At 43.7% G+C, this 24,130-nt stretch overlaps 1 protein-coding gene across 6 annotated transcripts; it reads right to left on the bottom strand.

Moving 5' to 3' along the window:
• Window positions 1-6,300: 6,300 nt before the first annotated feature.
• On the bottom strand, window positions 6,301-24,096 carry RTCA (RNA 3'-terminal phosphate cyclase). 6 transcript variants are annotated; one of them, XM_078391789.1, is made up of 12 exons: window positions 23,792-23,986; window positions 22,498-22,598; window positions 21,301-21,444; window positions 20,805-20,928; window positions 18,485-18,543; window positions 16,888-17,029; window positions 15,218-15,342; window positions 12,955-13,013; window positions 10,886-10,980; window positions 8,404-8,508; window positions 6,715-6,835; window positions 6,301-6,603 (listed from the first exon to the last, which is right to left on the bottom strand). In XM_078391789.1, the coding sequence occupies exons 1-11, from the start codon at window positions 23,837-23,839 to the stop codon at window positions 6,737-6,739; spliced, it is 1,101 nt and encodes a 366-aa protein (XP_078247915.1). In that variant the 5' UTR covers window positions 23,840-23,986; the 3' UTR covers window positions 6,301-6,603; window positions 6,715-6,736. The 6 variants fall into 6 exon arrangements, 5 of the variants coding, with proteins under 5 accessions (XP_078247915.1, XP_072854107.2, XP_020644327.3 ...); XM_072998006.2 differs by lacking the exon at window positions 22,498-22,598 and having other exon boundaries at window positions 23,792-24,096; XM_020788668.3 differs by having other exon boundaries at window positions 6,301-6,835.
• Between the last annotated feature and the right edge of the window lie 34 nt (window positions 24,097-24,130).

Here is a 24,130-nt window from a genome sequence, read left to right as displayed (position 1 = left end):
TGCCACTATCATTTTCCTTATATGGGCATTACAAAATTTATGCCAAAATATTTAAGACTCAAAGATACTTCCAAAATATTTAATATCAAACAAAGTAATGATTGAGCAAAATGTAAGGAAGGGCTTTTGGTTTCTATAGAAGATATTTAACCAACTGTTTAAGTCCCCTAACTAAAACCACGTAGGTTTAAAACTGTATACATTTTGCTGGCTCTGGGACCTCCGTCGCAGACACTAGGGATTTTGCTTTGTTTTGCTTACCATTTCACCCACCCGTCTCACCCCTATTTAAATATCTGGTGCACAGTTTGTCAGAAATGGTAGCAAGATGCACAGGGTGGAAGGTGCAAAAACATTTCATGGTGTGCAGAATCAGTCACTGGCTTGTGTATGCCTCACTGGCCTGGCCTGTAAAGTCCAGTGCTGTTCTCTGAAGTGCATCCCTTCTAACCCAGACATTCCTAGTATAGTGGAGGTTGACTTGGATCCAGTCCAAATAAGATTGGCAGTTCACCCCTTAAACCGAGAGGGCGTGTGTGTGTGTGTTTAGTCGTTTAGTCGTGTCCGACTCTTCGTGACCCCATGGACCAGAGCACGCCAGGCCCTCCTGTCTTCTACTGCCTCCCGGAGTTGTGTCAGGTTCATGTTGGTTGCTTCGCAGACACTGTCCAGCCATCTCATCCTTGGTCGTCCCCTTCTCCTCTTGCCATCACACCTTCCTAACATCAAGGTTTTTTCCAAGGACTCTTTTCTTCTCATGAGATGGCCAAAGTACTGGAGCCTCAGCTTCAGGATCTGTCCTTCAAGTGAGCATTCAGGGTTGATTTCCTTTAGAACTGATAGGTTTGTTCTCCTTGCAGTCCAGGGGATTCTCAAGAGCCTCCTCCAGCACCACAATTCAAAGGCATCAATTCTTCGGCGGTCTGCTTTCTTCATGGTCCAGCTCTCACTTCCATACATCACGACAGGAAAAACCATAGCTTTGACTATTCGGACTTTTGTTGGCAAGGTGATGTCTCTGCTTTTCAAGATGCTGTCAAGATTTGTCATCGCTTTCCTCCCAAGAAGAAGGTGCCTTTTAATTTCAGGGCTGCTGTCTCCATCTGAAGTAATCATGGAGCCCAGGAAGATAAAATTTGACACTGCCTCCATATCTTCCCCTTCTATTTCCCAGGAGGTGATGGGACCAGTGGCCATGATCTTAGTTTTTTTGATGTTGAGTTTCAGAAACAAAAGGCTAAACCGAGAGGGCAGCTCATCTGAATTAGGCACTCCATTGTCCCCCCCCTTCAACCCTTTGGCGGCTGCTACCGCCCCCCCCGCCGCCGTAAGTGAAACTGCAATTGCTTGCAGAAGTTGCCACTGAAATTTAGTCTTTGCACTTACTGTATGGAGCCGGAAGAGGCTATCACAAAGTACTGTGAGACTATAGCTAGGAGCCTCTCACAAAGTCCCACTGAAGATTTCCGGACAAAGAGAAAACAACAGAAGTTCTGCTAGGATGGGGAGCCCAAGAGACAGTGAACCTGTTTTCCGAGTTGGGGAGCAACAGAGGAGACAGGAGGTGTGGTTTTGGTAGAAACAGAACATGTGGTTTGGGCACAAATAGGACCTTCGGGGGGGGGGGCTGCATTTAAAATATGACTTGCCCACCACATTACTACCTGAAACCTTTTTGCTGGAGCATTTAACTAATTCATGGTGTGCCATCAAGTCAATTCTGACATATGTTGACCCTTTTCAGGATTTTCTTGATAGGATACTCAAAACTGAGTTTACCATTCTCTTCTTCCGGCAGTGCCCTAAGACTGTGCAGCTTGCCCAAGGGCCACAGAGGCAGGCTTTTTCAGATTGCGTATAAACTCCCAACCTCTGTTTCCACAGCCAGATAGATTCCTTCCTTCCTTCCTTCCTTCCTCCCTCCCTCCCTCCCTCATATGCCACCCACACTACCCAAAGGTCTCTGGGTGGCTTACAACAATTTGAATACAATAAAAAAATAAAACAATTAAAATACAATTAAAAATACAGTGCTCTAAAAATTGCCACCAGGACCCACTGTTGACATTATTTCAATTAAAAAGATTATTAACTCACTGAGCTATCCAGCTAGCACGCTATCTTTCTAAATTAAAGTACGGTGCTATGGACCGTACAGGAAAGAGTTGCTTAGCACTAGCTGAAAACATTTTGTACTATTGTAGCTTCGTTTATATTTTCCTCAAATTATTTTCTTGTGCTTCCCCCCCCCCCCCCGAGGCAACATCATTGTATTTGGCTGTGATCAGACAGCAAGAAAGGATAATGTCTGATCATGCTGGAAAGAGTAATTTCACTGATCTCCTTTAAAGTAACCCTTTTGCCCATGCAGTAATTGCTCCATTCCGACTTAGAAAGGGTAGCCCTTAAAAGGTTGGGCATGGATCAGGGTCAAGCTGGTCTACAATCTCCTGTGCATGGTGCCACCACCAAAAAAATAGCTCACACTGGACTGTACCACAAACAGTCCAAAAACGCAAGCTATTTTCCCATCTGCTCTCACCCTTTGTGGTTGGCACAAAATATTTAAACACCATAAATAAATAAATAAATATCAGTGTAATTATCTACTGCCTCCATCAGGCCATTCCTTGTATTAGAAATTTCTCCAAAGAGTGAAGACTGGCATGATTAAAGAGGAAATCGATCGGATCCAGCAGCAACATATTTGTAAAAAGATATTGCAGAGCTGGTTTTAGGCAGCTTGCAGTATCCTTTTACAAATATGTTGCTGCTGGCAATGCTGTGTACAGGTCACATAAATGCAATAAGGATAACCTCCTGAAAAGAGCTTAGCTTGAATTCTGCAGTCGTTGGTTTAGGTCACAAAAGCACTGATAGATTCTTTCTAGCTTTAAAACATTGTCTTTTTTAATGATGTGAGCCACCTTGGATGCTTTTTGAAGAGAAAGGAAGGGCAAAAATATTTAAATAAATAAATAGTAGAGAGGAAAAAGTTATCTGTTTTACCTTGCCACCAGAATATAGCTTCCCACATTCAAATAGCTAAAGTACCCTTCCAGGTGGGGGGCTCTTCTCTTAGAGCAAGCTATCTGTTGTTATGTGCCGTCAACTTGCCTCTGACTTATGGTGACCCTATGAATGAATCATCTCCGAAATGTCCTGTCCTCACTTATCCTGCTCAGTGATTGTAAAGTCAAGCCTATGGCTTCCTTTAGGGAGACTATCCGTCTCCTATTTGGTCTTCATATTTCAACGTTTTCCAGCATTATCGTCTTTTCCAGAGAATCGTGCCTTCTCAAGATGTGCCCAAAGTAGGACAGTCTCAGGTTAATCATTTTTGCCTCCGGAGATAGTTGTGAGGATTCGTCTTTAGGATCCAACAATTTTTCAAAGGAATCAGGAGGCTTTCTGAACTTTGAAACGGGGAAAGGTTTATTGGGTTAATTCAACAATAGTCCAGTATTGAAAAAAGGGTCCCACAAGTTTTCGCCTGCCAACGGGTCTGGCAAGGGCTTCCAAGCTTCTTCAAGAAAGGTGTTAGTCCTGGATACCTTCCACGGGCCCGGCCAGTCCATTGCAACATCGTCCTTCAGAACCTCTCAGACCGGTCTTTCCAATAGGGGAACAGTCTCCTCCTATGCAGAGTCTGGTCCTCCATCGTCTCTGGTGGGGGAAAAGGTAGTTCAGGGTCCCCTGGATAATTTCTCCTCCTAATTTCCTCCACCCTCCATGTCAACCTCTCTCACTTTTCCCTTTTTCCTTTCTCCTTCTCCTCTCTCAGCCTCCATCGCCACTCACGCACCTCTGCTTCTCCCCAGTAGGATGGTCTAGGGTGGACCTCTCTTCTGTGGCAACTGGTTGTTCCTCCCTTTTATCTCCGCGCAACTCCTGTTTGAGTTCCCAGGTGTCGGTACCCTGCTGTTCACTTTTCTGCAGGGCGGGGATGGGAGAAATCTGAATCTCTCTCTTTATGGTTTGCGGAAGGGACGGCACTCTGCCGAGAGGACTCTTACTCTCGGCCTCTCACAATAGTTCGGGCTTGATTTGATCTAGGGCCCACTTGTTTGTCTTTCTGAGAATCCAGGATATCCACAAAGCTCCCCATCAGTTCTATATTTCAAATAAATCACTTTTTTCCCTATCAGCCTTCTTTACTGTCTAGCATTCCACACGCAGACATGGTAATTGGAAATGCAGTAGTATGAGTGCTCTTGGTCTCCAGGAATACATCCTTACACTTGATTATCTTTTCTTCCCTGCTAGAAATCCAGGCTTGTAATGAAGTCTGGCCTCCTGTTGACATTGCTCTCTGCTTCAATTAGAACCCAACCCCTTCATCACGTTAAGGTGTGCGTCCAAGAAGGGGAAGAAGCTGCACCAAAAATCAAATTAAATATATTCTATAAATCTTTGGGTTTGTCTTCCTGACCTGCTTATGTACTGCATTGGCAGTCCTTTAAAAATATATACAGTGGTGCCTCGCATAACGATGTTAATTGGTTCCAGAAAAAAAAAGTTATGTGAAAACATCGTTATGTGAAGCACCATTTCCCATAGGAATGCATTGAAAACCGGTTAATCCGTTCCAATTGGAACGGATTATCCGGTTTTCTCTCTCCCCCCGCGGCTTGGATCTGACCCACGGCGGCTACCTCAGCCATGGCTGGACTCCCTAGAGTCCGGCCATGGCTGGGGTAGCCGCCGCGGCTCGGATCCAAGCCCCGCTGCTCAGCTGGGGGAAAATGTCGGCAGTGGGCTGCGGCCTCGGAAGGACCCCGAAGCCACCGTCTCCTGCCGACAATTCCCTTCCGAGCTCTGGGGACAGGCTGGGGGGTGAATCAGGAAGCTTGAAGCCTCTCCGTGCTGCTTACCCAGGCCGTTCCCGGACTTCCAGAAGTCCGGGAACGGCCGGGGTAGGCGGCGCGGAGAGGCTTCAAGCTTCCCGATCCACCCCCCAGCCTGTCCCCGCCGCTTAAAGCCTCCTTGCGCCGCCTACCCAGCCCGTTCTCGGACACCTAGGTGTCCGAGAACGGGCTGGGTAGGCGGCGCGGGGAGGCTTCAAGCATCGGGGACAGGCTGGGGGGTGAATCGGGGAGCTTGAAGCCTCTCTGCGCTGCTTACCCAGGCCGTTCCCAGACTTCTGGAAGTCCAGGAACGGCCTGGGTAAGCAGCGCGGAGAGGCTTCAAGCTTCCTGATTCACCCCCCCAGCCTGTCCCCAGAGCTCGGAAGGGAATTGTCGGCAGGAGACGGTGGCTTCGGGGTCCTTCCGAGGCCGCAGCCCACTGCCGACATTTTCCCCCAGCTGAGCAGCGGGGCTTCAAAGCTCCCGCCGCTCAGCTGGGGGAAAATGGTGCCTATGGGGAAAAATCGCAAAGCGATTTTTCCCCATAGGCAAGATCGTTGTGCGATCGCAAAAGCGATGGCAACAAAGCCATCGCTATGCGATTTTTTCGCTAAACGGGGCACTCGTTAAGCGAGGCACCACTGTATATTACAAACTGAAATTAAGTGTAAAACAGTGGCTCCTTACCTTGGGTAACCCAGGTGTTTTGGGCCTGCAAGTCCCAGAAGCCTTCACCACTAGTTGTGTTGGCTGTGGGTTTCTGGAAATTGCAGTCCAAGAACATCTGAGTTACTCAGGTCTGGGAAGCACTGGCGTAAAAGAATGTCCTAATCCATCCTGCCTGGGGAAAAAAAAATGGTTGCTTTCCTCACCTGCTCTTTTTTCAGTCACAAAACGCTCTCCTATGGGGTGGGTGGTGGTGGTTTAAAAGCACCCACATCTCCCCAGCTGAGTAGCTGCTATGCAACCACTGTGCTCCTCTTCCTAAGTCTGCCCCTCTCTAGGGCATTCCAGTAACTGAAGTTATTTGCCTTTTGTTCTGCTTTTATGTTTTTTGCCGGTTTACCTCTCGTGTACGTGGGAGGGAGGTGTTCCTTTATTATTTGTAGGGTTTATATGGCTTTGTTGCTCTTTTAAGATTCTGAAAGCAACACCAAACAGTGAGACAATGGGGACAGAAGGTTTCAAATAAAATCAATAAAGAACTAATGAAAAGGTGTATTTTGGGCACTTCTGAATCATTCACAAACCACCACGGTGAAAGACAAAAAAAGGAATGAGGGTAAAGAAACACCAGCATATCAGGGGAACCTATACTTTTGGGGAATATTTTTCACATTCCATATCTCAGAAGTGAAAACACCCACCCATGTGCTTATAACACATTATCAGAAGTAAACAAAAAGATTCAGTGCAAAACTCTTTACTTCTACCAATAATGACTGGCAAACACTTTTCACCTGTTCAATTGTTTTGTTTTGTTTTATTATTTAATTATGTGCAATGTGCGAGGGTACAGTAATGAATGTATTTTTCACACACAGTTTTATAAATGCTTGGGTAGGATTTCAGAAGGTAGATCCCCACCAGGAACAAGGAGAATGTCTGAATCACAGAGCTCATTTTTTTTCTAGAAGCTGCTCACTCTCCAGAGCTATACGACGATGCCTGTACTGAACAGCTGCCCTGCTGTGTTTTATCTCTAAAGAAATGTGGAAGACTCCATTGATCAGTGACCCCAAATGGTGATCCTTCACTGGAAGAAAATCAAACCAGTGACTAATCAGACTATGTTTTCCCAAACACCTTGATGAAATGTAGTGCAAATTATCATGGAGATAATACATAAAACAGAAACAAAACAGACCCCACAAGAACAGCAGCAGCAGCTACAAGTTGGTGTTTAGCAACCCGATTCCTTGGCACTCAATAATGTAGGCATCCTTGGGAGAACCCTCATCTTCGGACTTTGTAACTGTAAATTTAGCCTGCAATATTAAAATATAGTTAGTTTTACTATTTTTTAAATGGATAAACTGCCTGGCGTCCAAATGGATTACAGAGCTGTGCAGAAGACAATGAATGAATGAATGAATGAATGAATGAATGAATGAATGAAACTTTAAACCCATAACCATTATGTACTGTGCAAATCAGTACTATAAATATAAGGTACCTGAAAAGCAGTGAATGACAAGCCTTTATAACCAACTGAAGCATTCCAATCAGTTAAAATGCCAGAGTAAATACAAATGTCTTGATCTGGCATCAAACATCCATAATAATGGCACTGGTCTTGCTTTCTTAGAGATGGCATTCCAAACTTGAGATGTGACCACAGAAGTATCTGTCTGGTTGGCATCTCTAATGCTCTTCTGCTACTGAAGTTGCCCTGAGACATTTTTATTATTACTTTTCTTTGCATTTCCAACCTGCCCCCTTTGTTCTCTGTGCATTTCCGATCGGCTCCGTTTGTTTTCTGTGCATTTCCAATGGGTCTTGCACGCTTGATTGCTTTTCTCTCCCCCCCTTCAGCCGGAATGGATTAATTGCATTACAATGCATTCCTATGGGAAATGGTGCTTCGACTTGACCATTTCGAGTTACGTCCATCTTCTGGAACGGATTATGGTCCTAAGTCGAGGCACCACTGTATAACTTAGATGTCTGAAACTTCACTAACTTGGGAGAGATTGTAGAGGAGAGTCAGGGGAAACCTCTCTGTGATTTCGGTGTCTCTAGGTGCCTGGGGAGAACTTTCCTGAGGTGGCGCTCTTTGTGGGTTTATAACTTGGATGTCCGAAACACAAACTTCACTAAACATGAAGGGCTTGTAGAGGGCAAGCTTTTCTGTGAATCTGGTGTCTCTAGGTGTGGTGACGGGGAAGTTATAAGGTTTTATAGTAAAACATGCAATGACAAATCAATTTGTCGATTCGTTACAAAAAATCGTAATCATTCACTGACCTTGATGAATTACAAATCAAAATGTATCACCATCTTCCTGATTTGTGCCCATCTCTAATCATATCATAAAAAATCTAGTGGTTAAAAGCAAGAGTAAAGCAGCATCTGAATTTATTTAAGACCCTCAGAGAGACTGCTCCACAAAGCAGGGACAGCCCAACAAGGAGGCACTGTGAGACTGCCACCTCAGTTTGCAGATGCTGAAGGACAGCAAGCTTGGGCAAAGAATTAGAAGACAAGGACATCTGTGCCAGGCATTCTGCTCTGCACCGCCTAAACTAGCCTCCTGTCCTCAAGCTTGGAGGTAGACCCAGACCTTTGGCCAGCACTGACATACTGTCAGTCTTGTTCTGTACTCAGAAATAGAGCTGGGACCACCATGTCTTAGGCCAGCCCTGATTTCCCCACTGATAAAGCCACTGGTCTATGATCTAAGTACAGGAAGACAGTGTTCAAAACAGAGGTGTGCAGATCAACTCCCTAAATTCCTAGGACTCCATGGGAGATGTAGACCGAAACCACAAATCTGCACACTTCCAATTTGGAATATGTGCCCAACAGCTGATCATAGAAGAACACATGTGCTCACCTTTGTCAGCTTTTCTGCAAAATGTATGGCAGTTTCTGTATGAAGAGTGATTGGTCCAGTTTTCACTCGAGATATCCCATTTGCTAAAGCCATGAAAATGATCAGCTGGAGAAGGAACCCAAGAAGAAAAAGAACACCATCAGGAACCATAGTGACACAAGGGCAGGATTTGAGCTCATGACTCAAGCCAGTCATTCTCCCTCTGGGCTCCTTTTGCATTTGTTTATTCAAATTTACAGAATATCCTTGTCCTAAAAATATAAAGCAGGAAATGTGTAAGCCTAAGTTAAGATTGTGTGTGTGTGTGTGTGTGTGTGTGTGTGCGCGCACGCATGTAGCCCCAGTATATATACTATATATACTGGGGGTACATGCTTAGTTTTACCCCAAGAGAGATTTAAAAAATAGGAAGGAATTCCATAGCTCCAGCACAATCATTGGGAATGCTGCTCTGTGGACCCCTGTTGTAAATTTATATACAGTATATATAAACCATCCAGGGTCCGAGAGGGGTGTCCACATTAAAACAGGGCTGGGCAAACGCTGTGTTGCAACATCTCCAAATGTTACCATTCTGTTAACAGTAACTTAAAAACTCAGGAAGACTATCTGTGGTTTTAAAGACAGCCTTATATTGCAAACTTTGTGGCCTTCCAACTATAGTTGAGTTACAATTCCCACCAAGCAGCAGAACTAATGGTGAGGGTTGCTTGGATTTGCCATCCAAGAATATCTGGAGGGCTACTGTGAAATTGGACCAGAGAAAACCATTTCAGAAGGTGTGCTGTCTGTCCCCGGGAGGAAGTCAGAAGTAACAACATGGCCACCCTTAGAAAAAAAGGGGTGCAAGAGATGACATTAATGGAAAAGAAACTGAAAAGCCCAGGAAAATATTTACCAATAGAGAGAGCCGTCTTGGCAGGAAGGGAGGAAAGTATGAAGGGAGAAACATTAAGGGAAGAGGGACAGTTAAAACCTAAGACAGAAGAGGAAAGTTGTTAGGATGTAGAAGAGGATAATAAGAATAAGAACGAAGAAGGTGGGGTCAAAATAGTAAAGAATGAAGAAGGTGGGGTCAAAATAGTAAAGAAACACCCACACACAGGCGAGTGGGTGACTTTTAAGGTCCCAAGAGAGGAGGCAGAAAGGAAATGGATAAGACAAATGTATAGAAAGCCTCCCTACTGGCGACAGATTGCACAGAGAGAGAGAAGGAAGAGAGAGAGAGAGGTTCGAAAGAGAGGTTCAAAACAGAGAAAAGCAACCATGTCTCAAGCCCTGTGGGAGCTCTCCTGGGCAGAGTCCCTTTCGACCCAGGAGCAGATGAGCTTCAGGCAAGAAAGTATGGGAGCCATTTGGGGGGCGGGTACACTACCCACACGGATCTTAAGGAATAAAGAGGAAAAGAGCAAAATAGACAGACAGCCCACTGAGATGGGAAAAGAGTTATAGTTCTACACTTCAGTCATTGATGGGGGAACCAGTGAGCCATAGATGAAACAAGTTTTAAGAGAAACTCCTTAATGAAAAGAGAAGAGGCAAATGTCAAGATGGAGACATTTGATTTGTTTTGTAATAAAGAATTACCTTTAATTAAAGAAGATGTATCTGGGTCATCTGTGGCTGGGCGCCGGAAAGAAATAGTGGGTGCCAAGGGCCAGAGTCACAGCCACACATTGCCCTCTCCTCCTACACATACTTCCATGTATTTTCCATTGAATGCAACAGAACTTATTTTAGAATAGGAATACAATATATAAGATTTGGGTGGGATGAACCCCATGTCATTCCCTGCTCCCTGCAAGACTGGGCAGAGATTAAGTTGTGCAGAATGTTTCAGTATATAAATCTGTTTCCCAGAACGTAGGCAAGTCACAGAATCCAGGGTTTTTTTCTGTAGGAAACCTTGTTTTCAGCTTTTGCATCCTGCCGAGTATACAAATCAAAGCCCTTATGGTGAACTGTGCCTATCAAAACAATGAGGAAACTGTAGCCCAGTTCAGGCATTAGGCCCTAAACATGGAGGGAGGGGGGTGCACTCTCTTGAATACCTGCTCCATCCACCAATGAGTCAGTCAAACCATAGTATGTTCAGTGTACAATCTGTAAAGTAGCTTATAATCACATTTGGCTCCTATGACACGCAACACTTCTGATTGTTGGAACCCTGTAAGCACTTTCAGTGGAACATTTTTCCCAGGTCATCTGCTGACCTCTGGTTTCATTATGCAAGGATCTGGATGACTTCTGCATGAAGGAGTAACTGAAGGTTGGACTTGCATGCATTCCAAATCCTCATCATCTCATTTAGTTCTCTCCTCAATTTCAGATGTAATGAATAAACAGGATTAGTACCACTACTGGTGCAATGCATTCCCAGAATCCCAATCCATAACAGGAGCCGTCTAATTCAGTTATTCAGGCTTTCAGATTGTGGCGGACATCCCCCACTAGCCTTATCATATCTTTGTGTAGCTCTTACTTGGTCTTGCAGATAATCATCCACAGCTCCTCCATGTCGAAGATTTGTAAGCAACATCTCTGCTGCTTCAATACCGACTTTATCAGCATTTTTTCCTGTGTAATTAAAAAAAGCACAGGGAAAGGTTAACAGAAATTCCTAAACAAGATTCGCTCTTTAATAAACAGGAGAAAAAAAATCTCATAGTCGATTACAACTTTCTGGTCTGTGTTTTTTAAAAAATAAATTTGAAAAGTGCTAGGTTCACTCTTGATGAACATTTTGTTTGCAAATTAAGTTATAGAAAGTGTTGTAGGTTTTTCAGGCTGTTTGGCTGTGTTCTGGAGGTTTTTCTTTCTAACATTTCACCTGTGGCCAGCATCTTCAGAGGACAGGAGTCAGAGACAGAAGATGCTGGCCACAGAGATTGGCGAAACATTAGGAAGAAAAATCTCCAGAGAATAACCAAACAGCCCAAAAAACCTACAGCCATCGGATCCTGGCCGTGAAAGCCTTCAAGAATATACAGAAAGTGTATTCATATAATTTCATTTGATTTGCACTTTTCTGTAGGAGAACATTTACAAAGCTCCTCTCTCTCAGTGTATGGTATCACTATCAAGATGCCCACTGTCATCAAAACAAGGAACCTCATTATCATGATATTGATTAAACAAATCTTATTCTGTAAGCTTGCACCGAAAACACATTGATATACAATATACTTTCTACACAAGTAGAACACAAAACAGTTTCTTGAGTTGTCATTACATTCTAACCTTACCTTTTGGTAAAGTTTTAGGTGAAAAACCGAAACATCTGGGTCAAAAACAGTATTTGACAGATACAACAGCAAACAGAGCATGCAACATATTATGAAGAGATATAACAGAAATACTTTTGCAGAGATAATAGAGACAGTTTTGCTCCTTCCACCACCAGTGGTAACATTTAAATATGGATCCCTCACCATTTAAATATGGACGTTTTCATCTTAACTAGGCCTGAATATTTTGCAAGAGTTTAAAAAGCTCTTTAATATAACAAAACCATCCTATGAAGAGGACATATATGATTTCAAAATATGAACTTTGTTTTACTCTATTGTATGGTCATAGTCTCAGATAATGAACAAAAAAGAAATATGCATAGTGACATAAGTAACATCACAACACATGTGCTAATTTGAAATAGCTTAAATAAGGTATTGACATCATGCAGTGTGGAAAAACAATCACAGAAGCAGTGTACATTATTTCATGGACTGTCACCCACTTAAGTTATACCCTGACTGCACATGATGCACCAGCAACAAGACACAAAGACCACCTGCACAATTGTCCTTACTTGTGTAAATTCTAGAAGGATTCCAGCCATCATTTAAAATAATCAGAATATATACCAAAATAATTCATTTATTCATACTGTAATTAACTTAACTTGACAATGCAACCACTTACATGAAACAGGGTAAAAACGCATAACATTATTATTATTTTTTAAAATAGATTTAGTAGAGTTAATTGCCATGTCTATGCCTTTGTGGAAAGGAGCAGGCAGGCAGTTTTTATGACACTTCCTTCCCCCTGCAGCCCTCTGTGTCCCCTGGAAAGCTGTTCTGTGGCAAGGGACCTTCAAGAGTAATATGAACCATGAGGAGATGATGATCAAGGGACAGTGAATCTCTCTCTCTCTCTCTCTCTCTCTCTCACACACACACACACACACACACACACACAACTTCTCCAACAGGAAACCTCTATCGGACCCCACTGTCCTTTCAGACTATGGAATGGCCAATGGATCTGACACAATCCCAATCATCACAAAACCAAGGAGGGGCAAAAGATGTGCCCTTCCCAATGTTGTTGAACTGTAACTCCCATGATCGCTCACCATTAACTATAGTGGTTAGGACGCAGGGAGTCGCAGTATGAGATCTGGAGAATCCCATGTTCTCTTCCTCTGTATTAAACCATCCTGGCCTGTCACACACAAGAAAGAAGAGAAGATACTACCAGAGAGCCAAACTGGCTTTCTCAGGTAGGCTAAGCAGCATTTTAAAAGCGCCCTCATGTCAAAATTCTCACCTCTTTTTCCAAGTGATGATCCTGCCAGCAAGCAGCCAGTAGAAGTCTCTGCAACAATTCTAAATCAAATGGCAGGCAGTAGAGGGGAGAATTTTGTTATAAAGTCAGACCAAAAACCTTCGCGAATACATCAGACCAAAACTGTTTATGTTCAGAAAATACCCCTTGATAGGCTTTGATAACAAGACATATGGCATACTAATGCTTCAAATTTGAAAACTGCCATCCTTTAAAGAGTTGAGTGCTCAACAGTCCACTGATCCTGATGAGCTTGTGTTGATGAGCACAGTCTTACATCTGCTAGTCAGAGCTTCCTAGTCAGAATAGGCATAATGTCACAGGATGCTTCAGCCTTTACGACAGAGCCAGCTACCTTCGCAACAGGCAGTCATCTTAAGAGGCACATGCCAGGGGGTTTGCCAGTGCAGCCTCCTAGCTACTTCCTCCAAGTCTCTTGTTCATTCCTCTCTTAGTGGATGACAGAGCTGTGTGTGCCATGCAGCCTTTCATGCAGCCCCCAAGCTGGCCTGCTACCCTCTGATGCAACATAGGAGTGGATACCCTAAACTCCTTCAGAATTTTCTTTAAAAATAAGAAGCAGTATAAATATTAATCACAGCAGATGGTGACAGCAGCCACGAAATTAAAAGACACCTACTTCTTGGGAGGAAAGCAATGACAAACCTCGACAGCATCTTAAAAAGCAGAGACATCACCTTGCCAACAAAAGTCCGCATAGTCAAAACTGTTTTTTCCAGTAGCGATGGATGGAAGTGAGAGCTGGACTATAAAGAAGGCTGACTGCCGAAGAATTGATGCTGTTGAATTGTGGTGCTGGAGGAGACTCTTCAGAGTCCCCTGGATTGCAAGGAGAACAAACCTATCCATTTTGAAGGAAATCAACCCTGAGTGCTCACTGGAAGGACAGAACCTGAAGCTGAGGCTCCAATATTCTGGCCATCTCATGAGAAGAAAAGACTCCCTGGAAAAGACCCTGATGTTGGGAAAGTGTGAAGGCAAGAATAGAAGGGGACGACAGAGGACGAGATGGATGGACAGTGTCATCAAAGCTACCAACATGAATTTGACCCAACTCCAGGAGGCAGTGGAAGACAGGAGGGCCTGGCATGCTCTGGTCCATGGGGTCACGAAGAGTTGGACATGACTGAACGACTAAACAACAACAAATAAATATTAAAGCAAGGAGTGGGCCGTATCTTGTCTTTTGTGTGAGAAAGGCACATGTCTTGGACTTGTCTTGTGCCATGAACAGATGAGAAAAAGAGCCAATGTAACATTCAAGGTTTCTTTTTAAAGTGAGGAACTATAAGAACACATGCTCACGTAAGAGTATACTGGAACACATTTAAAGAACCAAATAAATAACTGAGCACTCATGTTCCTGTCTTTTTGCTTAGTCGCATCAAAAGTGATGAAACACTGCTGTGAATAGTCCCCTTTCCTTTTGTGAACAGTGACATCCTGCCTTGGGCTGCTCCACAGAACGAAAACATGGGAATTTCTAGGCACAAACCATAACTTTGGGCCCTTCTTTTATGGCCAGGGTCTTCATGAAATTTAAATTAAGACCAAACCCGAAAGTGCTAAAAGCTACAGAGGACCATTTTAATTTGCACCTGATGTTCAAAGGAGCCACAGAAAAAAATGCAAGAACATTGCTCTTTTCAAGATCTAGAGCTGGCTGAAGCAATGACCCACCTAGTTCTGTATCCTGCTTGCTACAGTAACTTAACAGAGACTACCAGAGCCAGGCATGAAGGCAAGAACTTTCTCTCTCATGCTTTCCCCACCCACACCAGCAGATGGTAATTAGAAGCATACTGGTCTTAATGGTCTGCAGATCTCTGTAAAACCCAAACGAATCCATTTCTACTGCTTTTAAACTAGATCTTGATTCATGTCTACTAGGAAGTCTATAAATGAATGCAAAATTTGGTGACAGAATCTTTTTTTTTTTCCAAAAAATTGAAATGAATAACAGAAAACCAGACACAGCCAAGTTCCAAGAAAGCAAACAGGAAATATAATCTTCTCTCCTATCCTCCATTACTCTCCAAATCTCTTCTGGTGTGTTATATGCAATGGCAGATTGAATCAGAAGCAGGTTACACTTGGTGAAATCCAAGTAGTCTGGTTTAATCTTAGGGAATTATTCACTCTAAAATAAAACACTTTGGCTTAACTTGGCTGTGAACTGCATTGCCTTGCTGGTAATACTGAGCCACTTGTCGAACCTACTCACATTATTCCAGTTCCGTTTCCAAAGGCTTTGTTATCAGGTTCTTGAACAGCCTGAATATTCACATAAAGATCCCGCATCTCCTTTCTGATGCATCTCACGGCTGCTGAAGCCATGTCTTTTGCTATCTAATGTGAAAAAATAAAACTGAGTATAATGATTTTCACGAAATCCTTGATATAACAATTTTATTTAATTGACTAAAGATCTTACACGTAAAAAAGAAAACATAGACATCTATTTTACAGATCAAAGGAAAATCAGTCACATAACAAATATATATATATATATATATATATATATATATATATATATATATATATATATATATATATATATATATATATATATATATATATATATATATATATATATATATATATATATATATATATATATATATATATATATATAAAAACAGGAGTGTGTCTAGTGTTCTATATCACATTTTAAAAAAACTGAATCAGAAAGACTGGAAGCTCCTTAAGCCATCAGGTTATTTGGTCAGTGTTGCTTGGTTTGGCTGGCTTCATCTTTCCTGGGTCTTGGGCAGAGATATTTCATATAACTGGATCCTTTTAACTGGAGATGGCCAGGAATGAACTTGCAACTTTCCACATGCATTGAAGGCAGAAATGTCAAGGTAGTGGAGGACAGAACTCTGCATGCCGTGAACCTCCCAAACTTATCTTTAAATGTGGAGGAGGAGGCAGTCCTCTAGCACACTGGTTCTTAACCTTGGGTTACTCAGGAGTTTTGGACTGCAACTCCCAGAAACCTTCACCACCAGCTGTTCTGACTGGGATTTCTGGGAGTTGCAGTTCAAAAGCATCTGAGTAACAAAGGTTAAGAACCACTGCTCTAGCAAATGCTGAACGGAGATACAACCAGGCATGAGATTTTTAGAATTCATGGACTACAACCCCCCAGAAGTTTTTAGGAACTCCTCCAGCCCCACTCACCTGTTTCCCCATCTTCTCCACAGGATGAAAATGGCTGCCAAATCCTGAATTCATTGGCTTAAGAACTTGAAAACACCTGTCAGGATTTATTTCTTGATTAAAGCCCCAGAAGTCTGGCTTGGGGAATTCCTGCAGACCCGTGTGGAATGTATCCCACAAATTCCAAAAAGCCCATGCCTAAATACAACTAATCCAACTGGCCTTGACATAGGGAAGAACAGGAGGAGCCATATTGCTCTTTGTCTTGGGCAGCAAACTAACCAAATTATCCCAAGAACTTGGAAAAAAATAATTTGGCCAATGTCTTGTTCAGTAATCTGTGTATGTGAAACTCCAACTGCAGGGACATCTACAGCAATCTAACTAGATGGTGGTAGCAAACCTGGTCACATACAACCCGCACCTCCTCAGACCGCTGAAGCAACCTCCACAGCTAGAGCTCCACATGAATATAAATACTGGGTAGAACACTGGCCACTAAATTAAACTTTTTAAAATAAGTGGTCGATGGGGATGCTGGCTGGAGGATTCTGGGAGCTGCAATACATAAAATAACTTTCAAAACTCCCATGTCTTACTGCAATGTAAGTACCTTCTTCTGTCAACTTCAGTGGGTCTAACTCCTAGTCTTAGTCTGGATTCAACCCCGTGTATAGGACAACACTCCTGCCTTCCCTCCCCTGGCCACGCAAGACTATCAGACAGACTTACTCTGACTGGCAACGTTCCAGCAACAAAGGCTCTTCCGTGGATCTTGGTCACGGTGCCACGGTCTGTCAAATGGAGTGGGCTTAGCTGTTTCACAGGGGACATTCGGATGACCACTTCACCGCCACCCTTGGGGTAGTAGCCCCTATTAAGACATAGCAGACAGAGCCAAGTTGCCTTCTCAGTGAAGGAGATCAGTTTGTAACATGGGAATGTCTATATTTTCTGTCAGAAAGAGATTGTCTGGAGAAAAGGACTCTTCTCAGGCAGAAAGAACAGATATAACTTTTAAGTACAACAAGTATGCTTTTAGGCACAAGGTTTCAACTGGCTCCTTCCTCCAAGCAAGTCTACAATGCCAGAATAAATCATACGTTACCCAGAATTTTCACAGCAGGATCAATCCCACCATCGGACAGAATGAGGTGACAGAATGCTCAGGCAACAGAGGCTGGAGGTATTCCAGCTCTTTCTCCTTAGCCTCCTGCCTTCTCCACTCTCTTGGATGAGAGCTTCCCAACACCCCCTACACTAGCTCGCAACCTAAGCAATAACGCTGAAACTAGGTTCATGGCAGCTTCTGTACATGGAACAGAAGGGGCGCCGTGTTGTCCTTTGCCTTAGCCTTGCCTCACTGAAACCACAACAAAACTCTTCTCCAATGCTATGGAGCGGAAAAAGCGCCCCAATACAAAAGTGTATCTGGTTGAGTATCTTGTTTCCATACTAGGCAACCAAATGTCTCTAAACACCCCAAAATGCAAGGCAAGACAACAATACCTGACTTCTGTTCAGTCTGTTTTGCCATGTTGCACCATAGTGGGGCTTCCAGTTCACTACGGCTTGCAATTGTGAGACTCAGTGGCCCCTTTATGTGATTCAGTATAGACCTTTCATTTGCATTGTCAAGCATCAAAGCCGTGATTTAAAAATTTTATATATCACTTACTGCAGAAACTACAGTTTCTGATGTGACTTATAGTTCATTAAACAAAAAATGAAACAGATGCAAAGCAATCAGCAGCACAGTATCATATATAAGTCCTCTGAAATAGCCCCCACTGAGTTACATGAGGCTGCACATAGGTAAGCATGCATATAATCACAAACAACTTCTATCAACAAGAGAAAAGCATCAGCTAAATAAACAGGTTTGTCCAAACTGGGACAAACCATGGTTAGTCTCAACTACACTTTAAGATTTCAAACTACAATTTATAAAGTTTCTTTGATTCTAAATCATACCTTAGATTAACCTCAGTTTAAGACATTCTTTCCTGACCCAGAATCACCACATATTGACCTATAACTCCCAACAACATGACTATCTGCCACACTTGGTTTGGGTATAACAATGAATGGTGGCTAGCACAGTCTTCTTGCAGGAGCACCAAAGTATTAGAAGACAGGAAGATATATTCCACTGTTTGGTGTCACTGTGTCACTACTAGGCCATATACAGAAAGGCTCTTCTGTCGTGCCATTATTACTTTTCTGCTCTGGAAACATTAGCAGAGCAAAGGCACTGAACACAAGAACTCACGACCCACAATTCACTGCCCAGAGACAGGACAACGTGTTACGCAATACCGAGTCTTACCTCCTTTTTATGTCACAATCCAGGGTCAAATTGAACTTCTCAACTATTGGTTTGAAGACCTGGAGAGAGAATGCATTTGCTGAAAAGCAAAGATATGGGGTTTTTTCCCTAGTGAATAAAAGAGCTCGTTCTCTCATGTTGCCTGAGGGACAAAATATCTTACTGCAAAGACTGCAGCTCATCTCAGAGCTCCTGCATGCCTTCCCATACTCTTTCCTTGGTGCACAGGGGTGGCCAGGAAGCGATTATAGGCTTCTACTTCCACAAACCAATTTACTGTCAAATCAAGATCCCAAACCTGTGATCACAGTTTGTGATCCTCATTTAAAGAGAAACAATTGTCTGTGAATTGTCTCTGCAAACCACTTCTATGCACTGGGGGGGGGGAAGAGAGCAAACTAGGGATTGCTGCAAACTAAAAGCAGATGCTGCTGGTCTTCACCAAATGGCAGAAAAAAGAAAGGAGGGGGTATCGTTAAATTGCCAAGGCTCACCATGTTTGCCATTATGCCTGATATAAGACAATATATCAGATATTCTAGAGACAGTGCTTATAATGTAGCGGGAAAGCATTCCACCTCTTATCTGGATCTATAACCAGACCATCTCTTTTTTCCTTCTACTTTGGGTACTGTCCTGAGCAGCAGTAGGAAATATATAGACTTCCAAATGCTGTTGGACTGTAATTCCCATTAGCCTTAAACAACACAGCCGGTAGTAACAGATGAAGGAAGCTAGAGTCCAACTATATATGGGGGACCATATGCTCATCACCCAGGCCTAGAAAACCTAGATTCTGACCCCTCAAAATTGATCCTGTAGCTTTGTTCTGTATGCAGAAGGCAAGCGGCATAACGTTCAGTCGCTTCTAGCTGTCACTAAATAAGTCCCCACTGGGATTCCTGGGGGATGTGTCTGACTGTGGGTCGGCATGTGCCTATGAATCCCAATGGGGACTTTGTTAACTGACAGGGAGAAGTGACTGAATGTTACAGCATTTGCCTTCTGTACACAAAACAAACCAACAAGACTTCAGCTAATAAATAACAAATTACTAGCTCAAATTAGGATTATTCCATTTATGTTTTGAGGTTCATTTAGTTAATTGTTCAGGACAAATCACTTCTCTGTCTTCTTCCATACATCCTAAACACAATAAGCACAAACTTTTCAACTCAAATGCATTTCAGTTTTTAAAAATAAAAAGGCCAGTAGAAGTAGATACTTTCCAAGAAGAAGCTGATACAGAGCGGCACACAGCCATTCTGCTGGTTGCCTTTAGTAAGACTTCTTTCCAATTGTCTGGTAGTAATTGCATGGTTGCACTTACACTGGTGCCTCACTTGACGACATTAATTCGTTCCAGCAAAATCGCTGTAGAGCGAAATTGTTGTCAAACAAAATAAAAACCGGTTAATGCGTTCCAATGGGTGAAATACCTAATTGTCCAGCGAAGATCCTCCATAGGGCAGCCTGTAGAGCAAAAAATCAGTCCTAAAAACAGTGGGGGGCCATTTTGCACAGCGGTGGCCATTTTGAAACCCGACGATCAGCTGTTGGAAAATCATCGTAAAGCGAAAAATCGGTTCCCAAAGCAGGGAACTGATCGTCGCTAAGTGAAAAACCCCTTTCAAACATCGTTTTGTGATCGCAAAAGCGATCGCAAAAGCATCGTCGTGAAGCGGATTTGTCGTTATACGGGGTAACCGTTAAGCGGGGCACCACTGTATTATAGTTATAGCCCTAAATCTAGACATGTGTTACTAGCTGTCTGCTACCATAACTGAACTTTCTTCCCTGCCTCTTGTTTCTGCTTTGCCCAGAAATCTGAAGTGTTTCTCAGACATATGGAGCGCAGAGGACTGCAGAGGAATGGGGGTACTGCAATACTTCCAGCAGAATAAGAATAATCTGCTTTTTGCACAACTCTGCCAGAGAGCACCAACTCAGAGGAGTGATCAGCTCCATCCAAGCTTAAACTTTAGCAGCTAGCATCAGATGCTTCCACAAAAGTTATGTGATTTCAGCAGTGAACCTTTGGAAGAATGTTTTCTCCTGCTGTCTCCTATGAATAACAGCCTACAGAATCAAGGAAAGTAGACAACTGAAGCTCTTTGAGAGGTCATAGCATTTGCTGACTTATTTCTCTTATCTTCTTTGTCTGTGGCCTAGGTTCAGGAATCATTTAATAGGACCTCACTGCAAGCTTGGCTTTCTTGTTCAACATTGTTGCAGAAATCACCTTTGAAATGACTACAAAGGATTAGCTGAGTGAAAGGCAGGCAAAGGACTGAGTTTAGGCAGACAAACGTTTCCTTACCATCACTGTATAGTCAATCTGAGGCGCCATCTCTGCATTGGTGCCGCCTTTCAAGTGCAGTTCTGATGGCGATGCTGCAAACAGGACACAGGGCATAGCTACTTGCATCAGTAAGCAAACGCTCCTGCAATGGAAACAGGACACAGGCAGAAGAGCCTTGTTGTTGCTACTTTTTTCATATTCTACCTCTCCTCAATGGGCTAAATGGCTTTCCCTGAAAACAATTTTATTCTGTATAACACATGTCATGTGGATCGCATCAACTTTCTGAATGTCCCAATAAGGCTCAATACAAGTGGCTGGGGTGTGCGCTAGCCCCACCCCTCCATCTTTAGTTCCATCACCCTTCTGCACGTGGAGGGTAAGAGTCCGAAGCGGAGAGACCTGCTATTTTTGGAAGCTCCACACATGAGGAAAAGAGTATCCCCCAACATCCCTCTAGGACTCTGAAAATTGCTGTCAGAGCAATAGCAATGACAATGGCACAGAAACATACCCAGCTGTTTTGGTGTCTGCAACGTGGATTCCACCTTTGATCTTTCCAGGTGTGAAAGTGATTTCCGTAGACCCAATTTCTCCTCCTTCCAGGTGCCCATCACATAAATCCCGGACCATTTCCAGTCCCGACAGGTGCTGAGGCCTTCAAGCAAGGAGTACCAAATTAGTATATAAGCTTACTTTCATTGATTTAATCTACATATAATTTGAATGTCCAACATGGAAGAGACTGGGAGCGCAGCACATAGATGTTATTCATTTATCTGCAATGCTTCATAACACTTGTTGTACTATCATGGACACTGAGCAGAAAAGGCTTAAACAGAACTGAACTCAAATCTATTATAAATGACGTGACACCCCAGAGAGGCAGCGAATAATGCCACCATTTCTGCTGATATCACACACAAGAAATGATAAACCTGTGTCTAGACTATATCACTTCTCATTGAAGATTGACATTGCCATGACTGACTGTTCTTCCACAAAGCAAATTCCAAAGTATGACAGAAAGAAGCCTGTCTTGGAAATCTCCTCCCTAACACCAAGTTTTCCAGACAGGAGACTTTTTTTTTTTATGGAAGAGCATTCAAAAACATGACTCGCCACCCGTGGTCTGAAGTGGCATAGCCCAAACATAGGATCATCACCCGAGTACAATCTAGGCTTTATCAATATAGTTAGTTATTTAAGCACTAACCTAGCAGCCAGAGACAATTAGGAAAGGCACAGAATTCCATGTAGACTAGCTAATTGGAGGGGAGAAAAGGAAGTATTCAGTCTACATGAAGCCTCTAGTTCAAACTCTAGGAACCCCTCACTCACTCCATTGCTTCAAGGTGAACCCCTGCCCCCACACTCTCTCTCACACACACACCTCGGGTTGGTACTCGCTCACCTGCTTCTCTGTGCCTAAAGCAAAACCCAAGCAGGCTGCTGGAGGGAGAAGCTTCCTCCACATTCAGCACCAAAAAAGTAGTTCTCTAGTTGTCTTCCCCCAGACCCCAATGGGCTAGTAAGTGTTTATGCACCCTGGTATCTTTTGTGTGTGTTCATCTGTAAGATTAGTGCAGACATGTGTCATAATTTCTGTTACCTTTTCTTCTAAGGTTACTTTCACCTGTCCTCCCCGCCACCACCATCACACATTGCAATTCCAAAGAAACCGCTGTCACAACAATTCCCCAGATTTTACCTGAGGCCAGGCTGACTTCTGCCAGCTCGAATATTTTTCACACACAAAGGTGTATGGAGGAGGCAGCTCAGGGCTGTGGACACACGCAGGATCTGACCACCCTGTAAGGAATACACACTGTTAAACACTGATGGCATCAGGCCTTCCTAACAACAGAGTAGGCTGGTAAACAAAAATTCCTTCAGACACATGAAAAATATTTTATTCTCTTCATTCAGTAGCCACTTCTTTTTTTTAAATGAATGAGTAAAGGTTTTAGGGCAGATAATATGAGAGCCGGTGTCTGACTGCAATTCAGGAGGTCCAGGAAAGGGTGCCCCTTTGAATCATGTTGGAAATCATTGGGTAGTCACTTTCTCTTAGCTTGAGCTATTTCATGCACTTGTGAAGGGGGAAAAGTGAATAGGAAGAGAATCAGGTTCACTACCTGTAACTCAATGGAGGAAAAGTGGAATATAAATACTGTATAAGGAATGGCAGTAATATTAATATAGTTTCCAGATACCCTGAACTATTCTTGGGGTAAATTAAGCATCACTATTAATTTCCACATTCCAGTCTCAAGTCTCTGAAGCCAAAGGCAGATTTATGGCAGCGCTGGAGAAATTAGTTTTCCAGAAATTGCAAGCTTCTATAGTTTCAGTGGTTTAGGCATCTGGTTGTGCAGCCAGAAGTTGGGAGTTCGATCCCCCCCCCCCCCCGCTGTGTCTCTTGGCCTGTGTGGCCTTGGGAAAGCTGCACAGTCAGAGCTGACCCCCAAAAGAAGGGAACAGAAAACCACTTCTGTGTATTCTCTACCTAGAAAACCTTGGCAAGGGTTGCCATGTAAGTCAGAACTGACTTGATGGCATATAATTAAGTATTATGATTATCCCGGGAATTGTAATTCAGCAGAGGACGGCAACCTTGCATTGCTTTTGATGTGGTTTCCCCTTGCAGTGATCAGAAACATGTCCTCCCAGAAATGCAGGCCCCAAGGCTGCAATATATGTCTCCAGCAAGTCAATAGGCCTTAACGTCTGAACAGACTTGTAGAGAACATGGAAAGAGGACCGCGAAGGCTATTATTTATATTCTTACCGCTGAGGAACCCAATCCAAAGAGGCAACATTCAACCAAGGGTCTCTCCCTTGGCGATCTACCCCAGGGGGCTCCCCCCGTGCCACGCTCACCCCAAAACCCCACCAGCCGCCCGGCCATTCATTCAGATCCACCGCCTGCCCGCTCGATGGTCCCTCCAGGGCCACCCAGGCTGCCCCTCCGGTCCTTTTTTGCCCTCGCCCGGCCGGCTCACCCCTTCCATAATGCCGCCATCGATCTCCACCCGCTCGCCGTCGCCCATGATGGGCCGCCGCCGACGGAGAGAACCCGGACCCTGGCTTCTGCAAACAGGGAAGAGGCTCCGGCAGATCCCACGTCGAGCCCAGGCCGCAGCCAGGGAGAAAGAGGTACAGCCCGGCGGAAAGAAGCCGCCACTCCACGGGGGAACCAGGCGCCAGCTCCGCCCCCGGCTCGGATTCGGCCGAGGCGCTCGATGGGTGGCGGGCGGCTGGCGGCGCAGGCGCAGGCAGGTCCGGCCAGCATCCTCTATGACCTGCTAGCCTTCGCGTCTTTCCAGGTAGGATTTCCTTGT

The sequence above is a fragment of the Pogona vitticeps genome, chromosome 4, assembly GCF_051106095.1.
Source record: "Pogona vitticeps strain Pit_001003342236 chromosome 4, PviZW2.1, whole genome shotgun sequence".
Classification (NCBI taxonomy): domain Eukaryota; kingdom Metazoa; phylum Chordata; class Lepidosauria; order Squamata; family Agamidae; genus Pogona; species Pogona vitticeps.
This window is presented reverse-complemented; position numbering and strand designations above follow the sequence as displayed.

Bases quoted from the DNA above. Each gene is read 5' to 3' on its own strand.
- RTCA (XM_072998005.2), bottom strand. From the start codon at position 24,081: ATGCTGGCCGGACCTGCCTGCGCCTGCGCCGCCAGCCGCCCGCCACCC. The intron at 10,981-12,954 runs GTGAGAATTTTG...TTAATTACACAG, and splicing joins ATCATCACTTGGAAAAAGAG to GAAAAAATGCTGATAAAGTC. The intron at 6,836-8,403 runs GTGAGCACATGT...TTAATATTGCAG, and splicing joins TTGCAGAAAAGCTGACAAAG to GCTAAATTTACAGTTACAAA.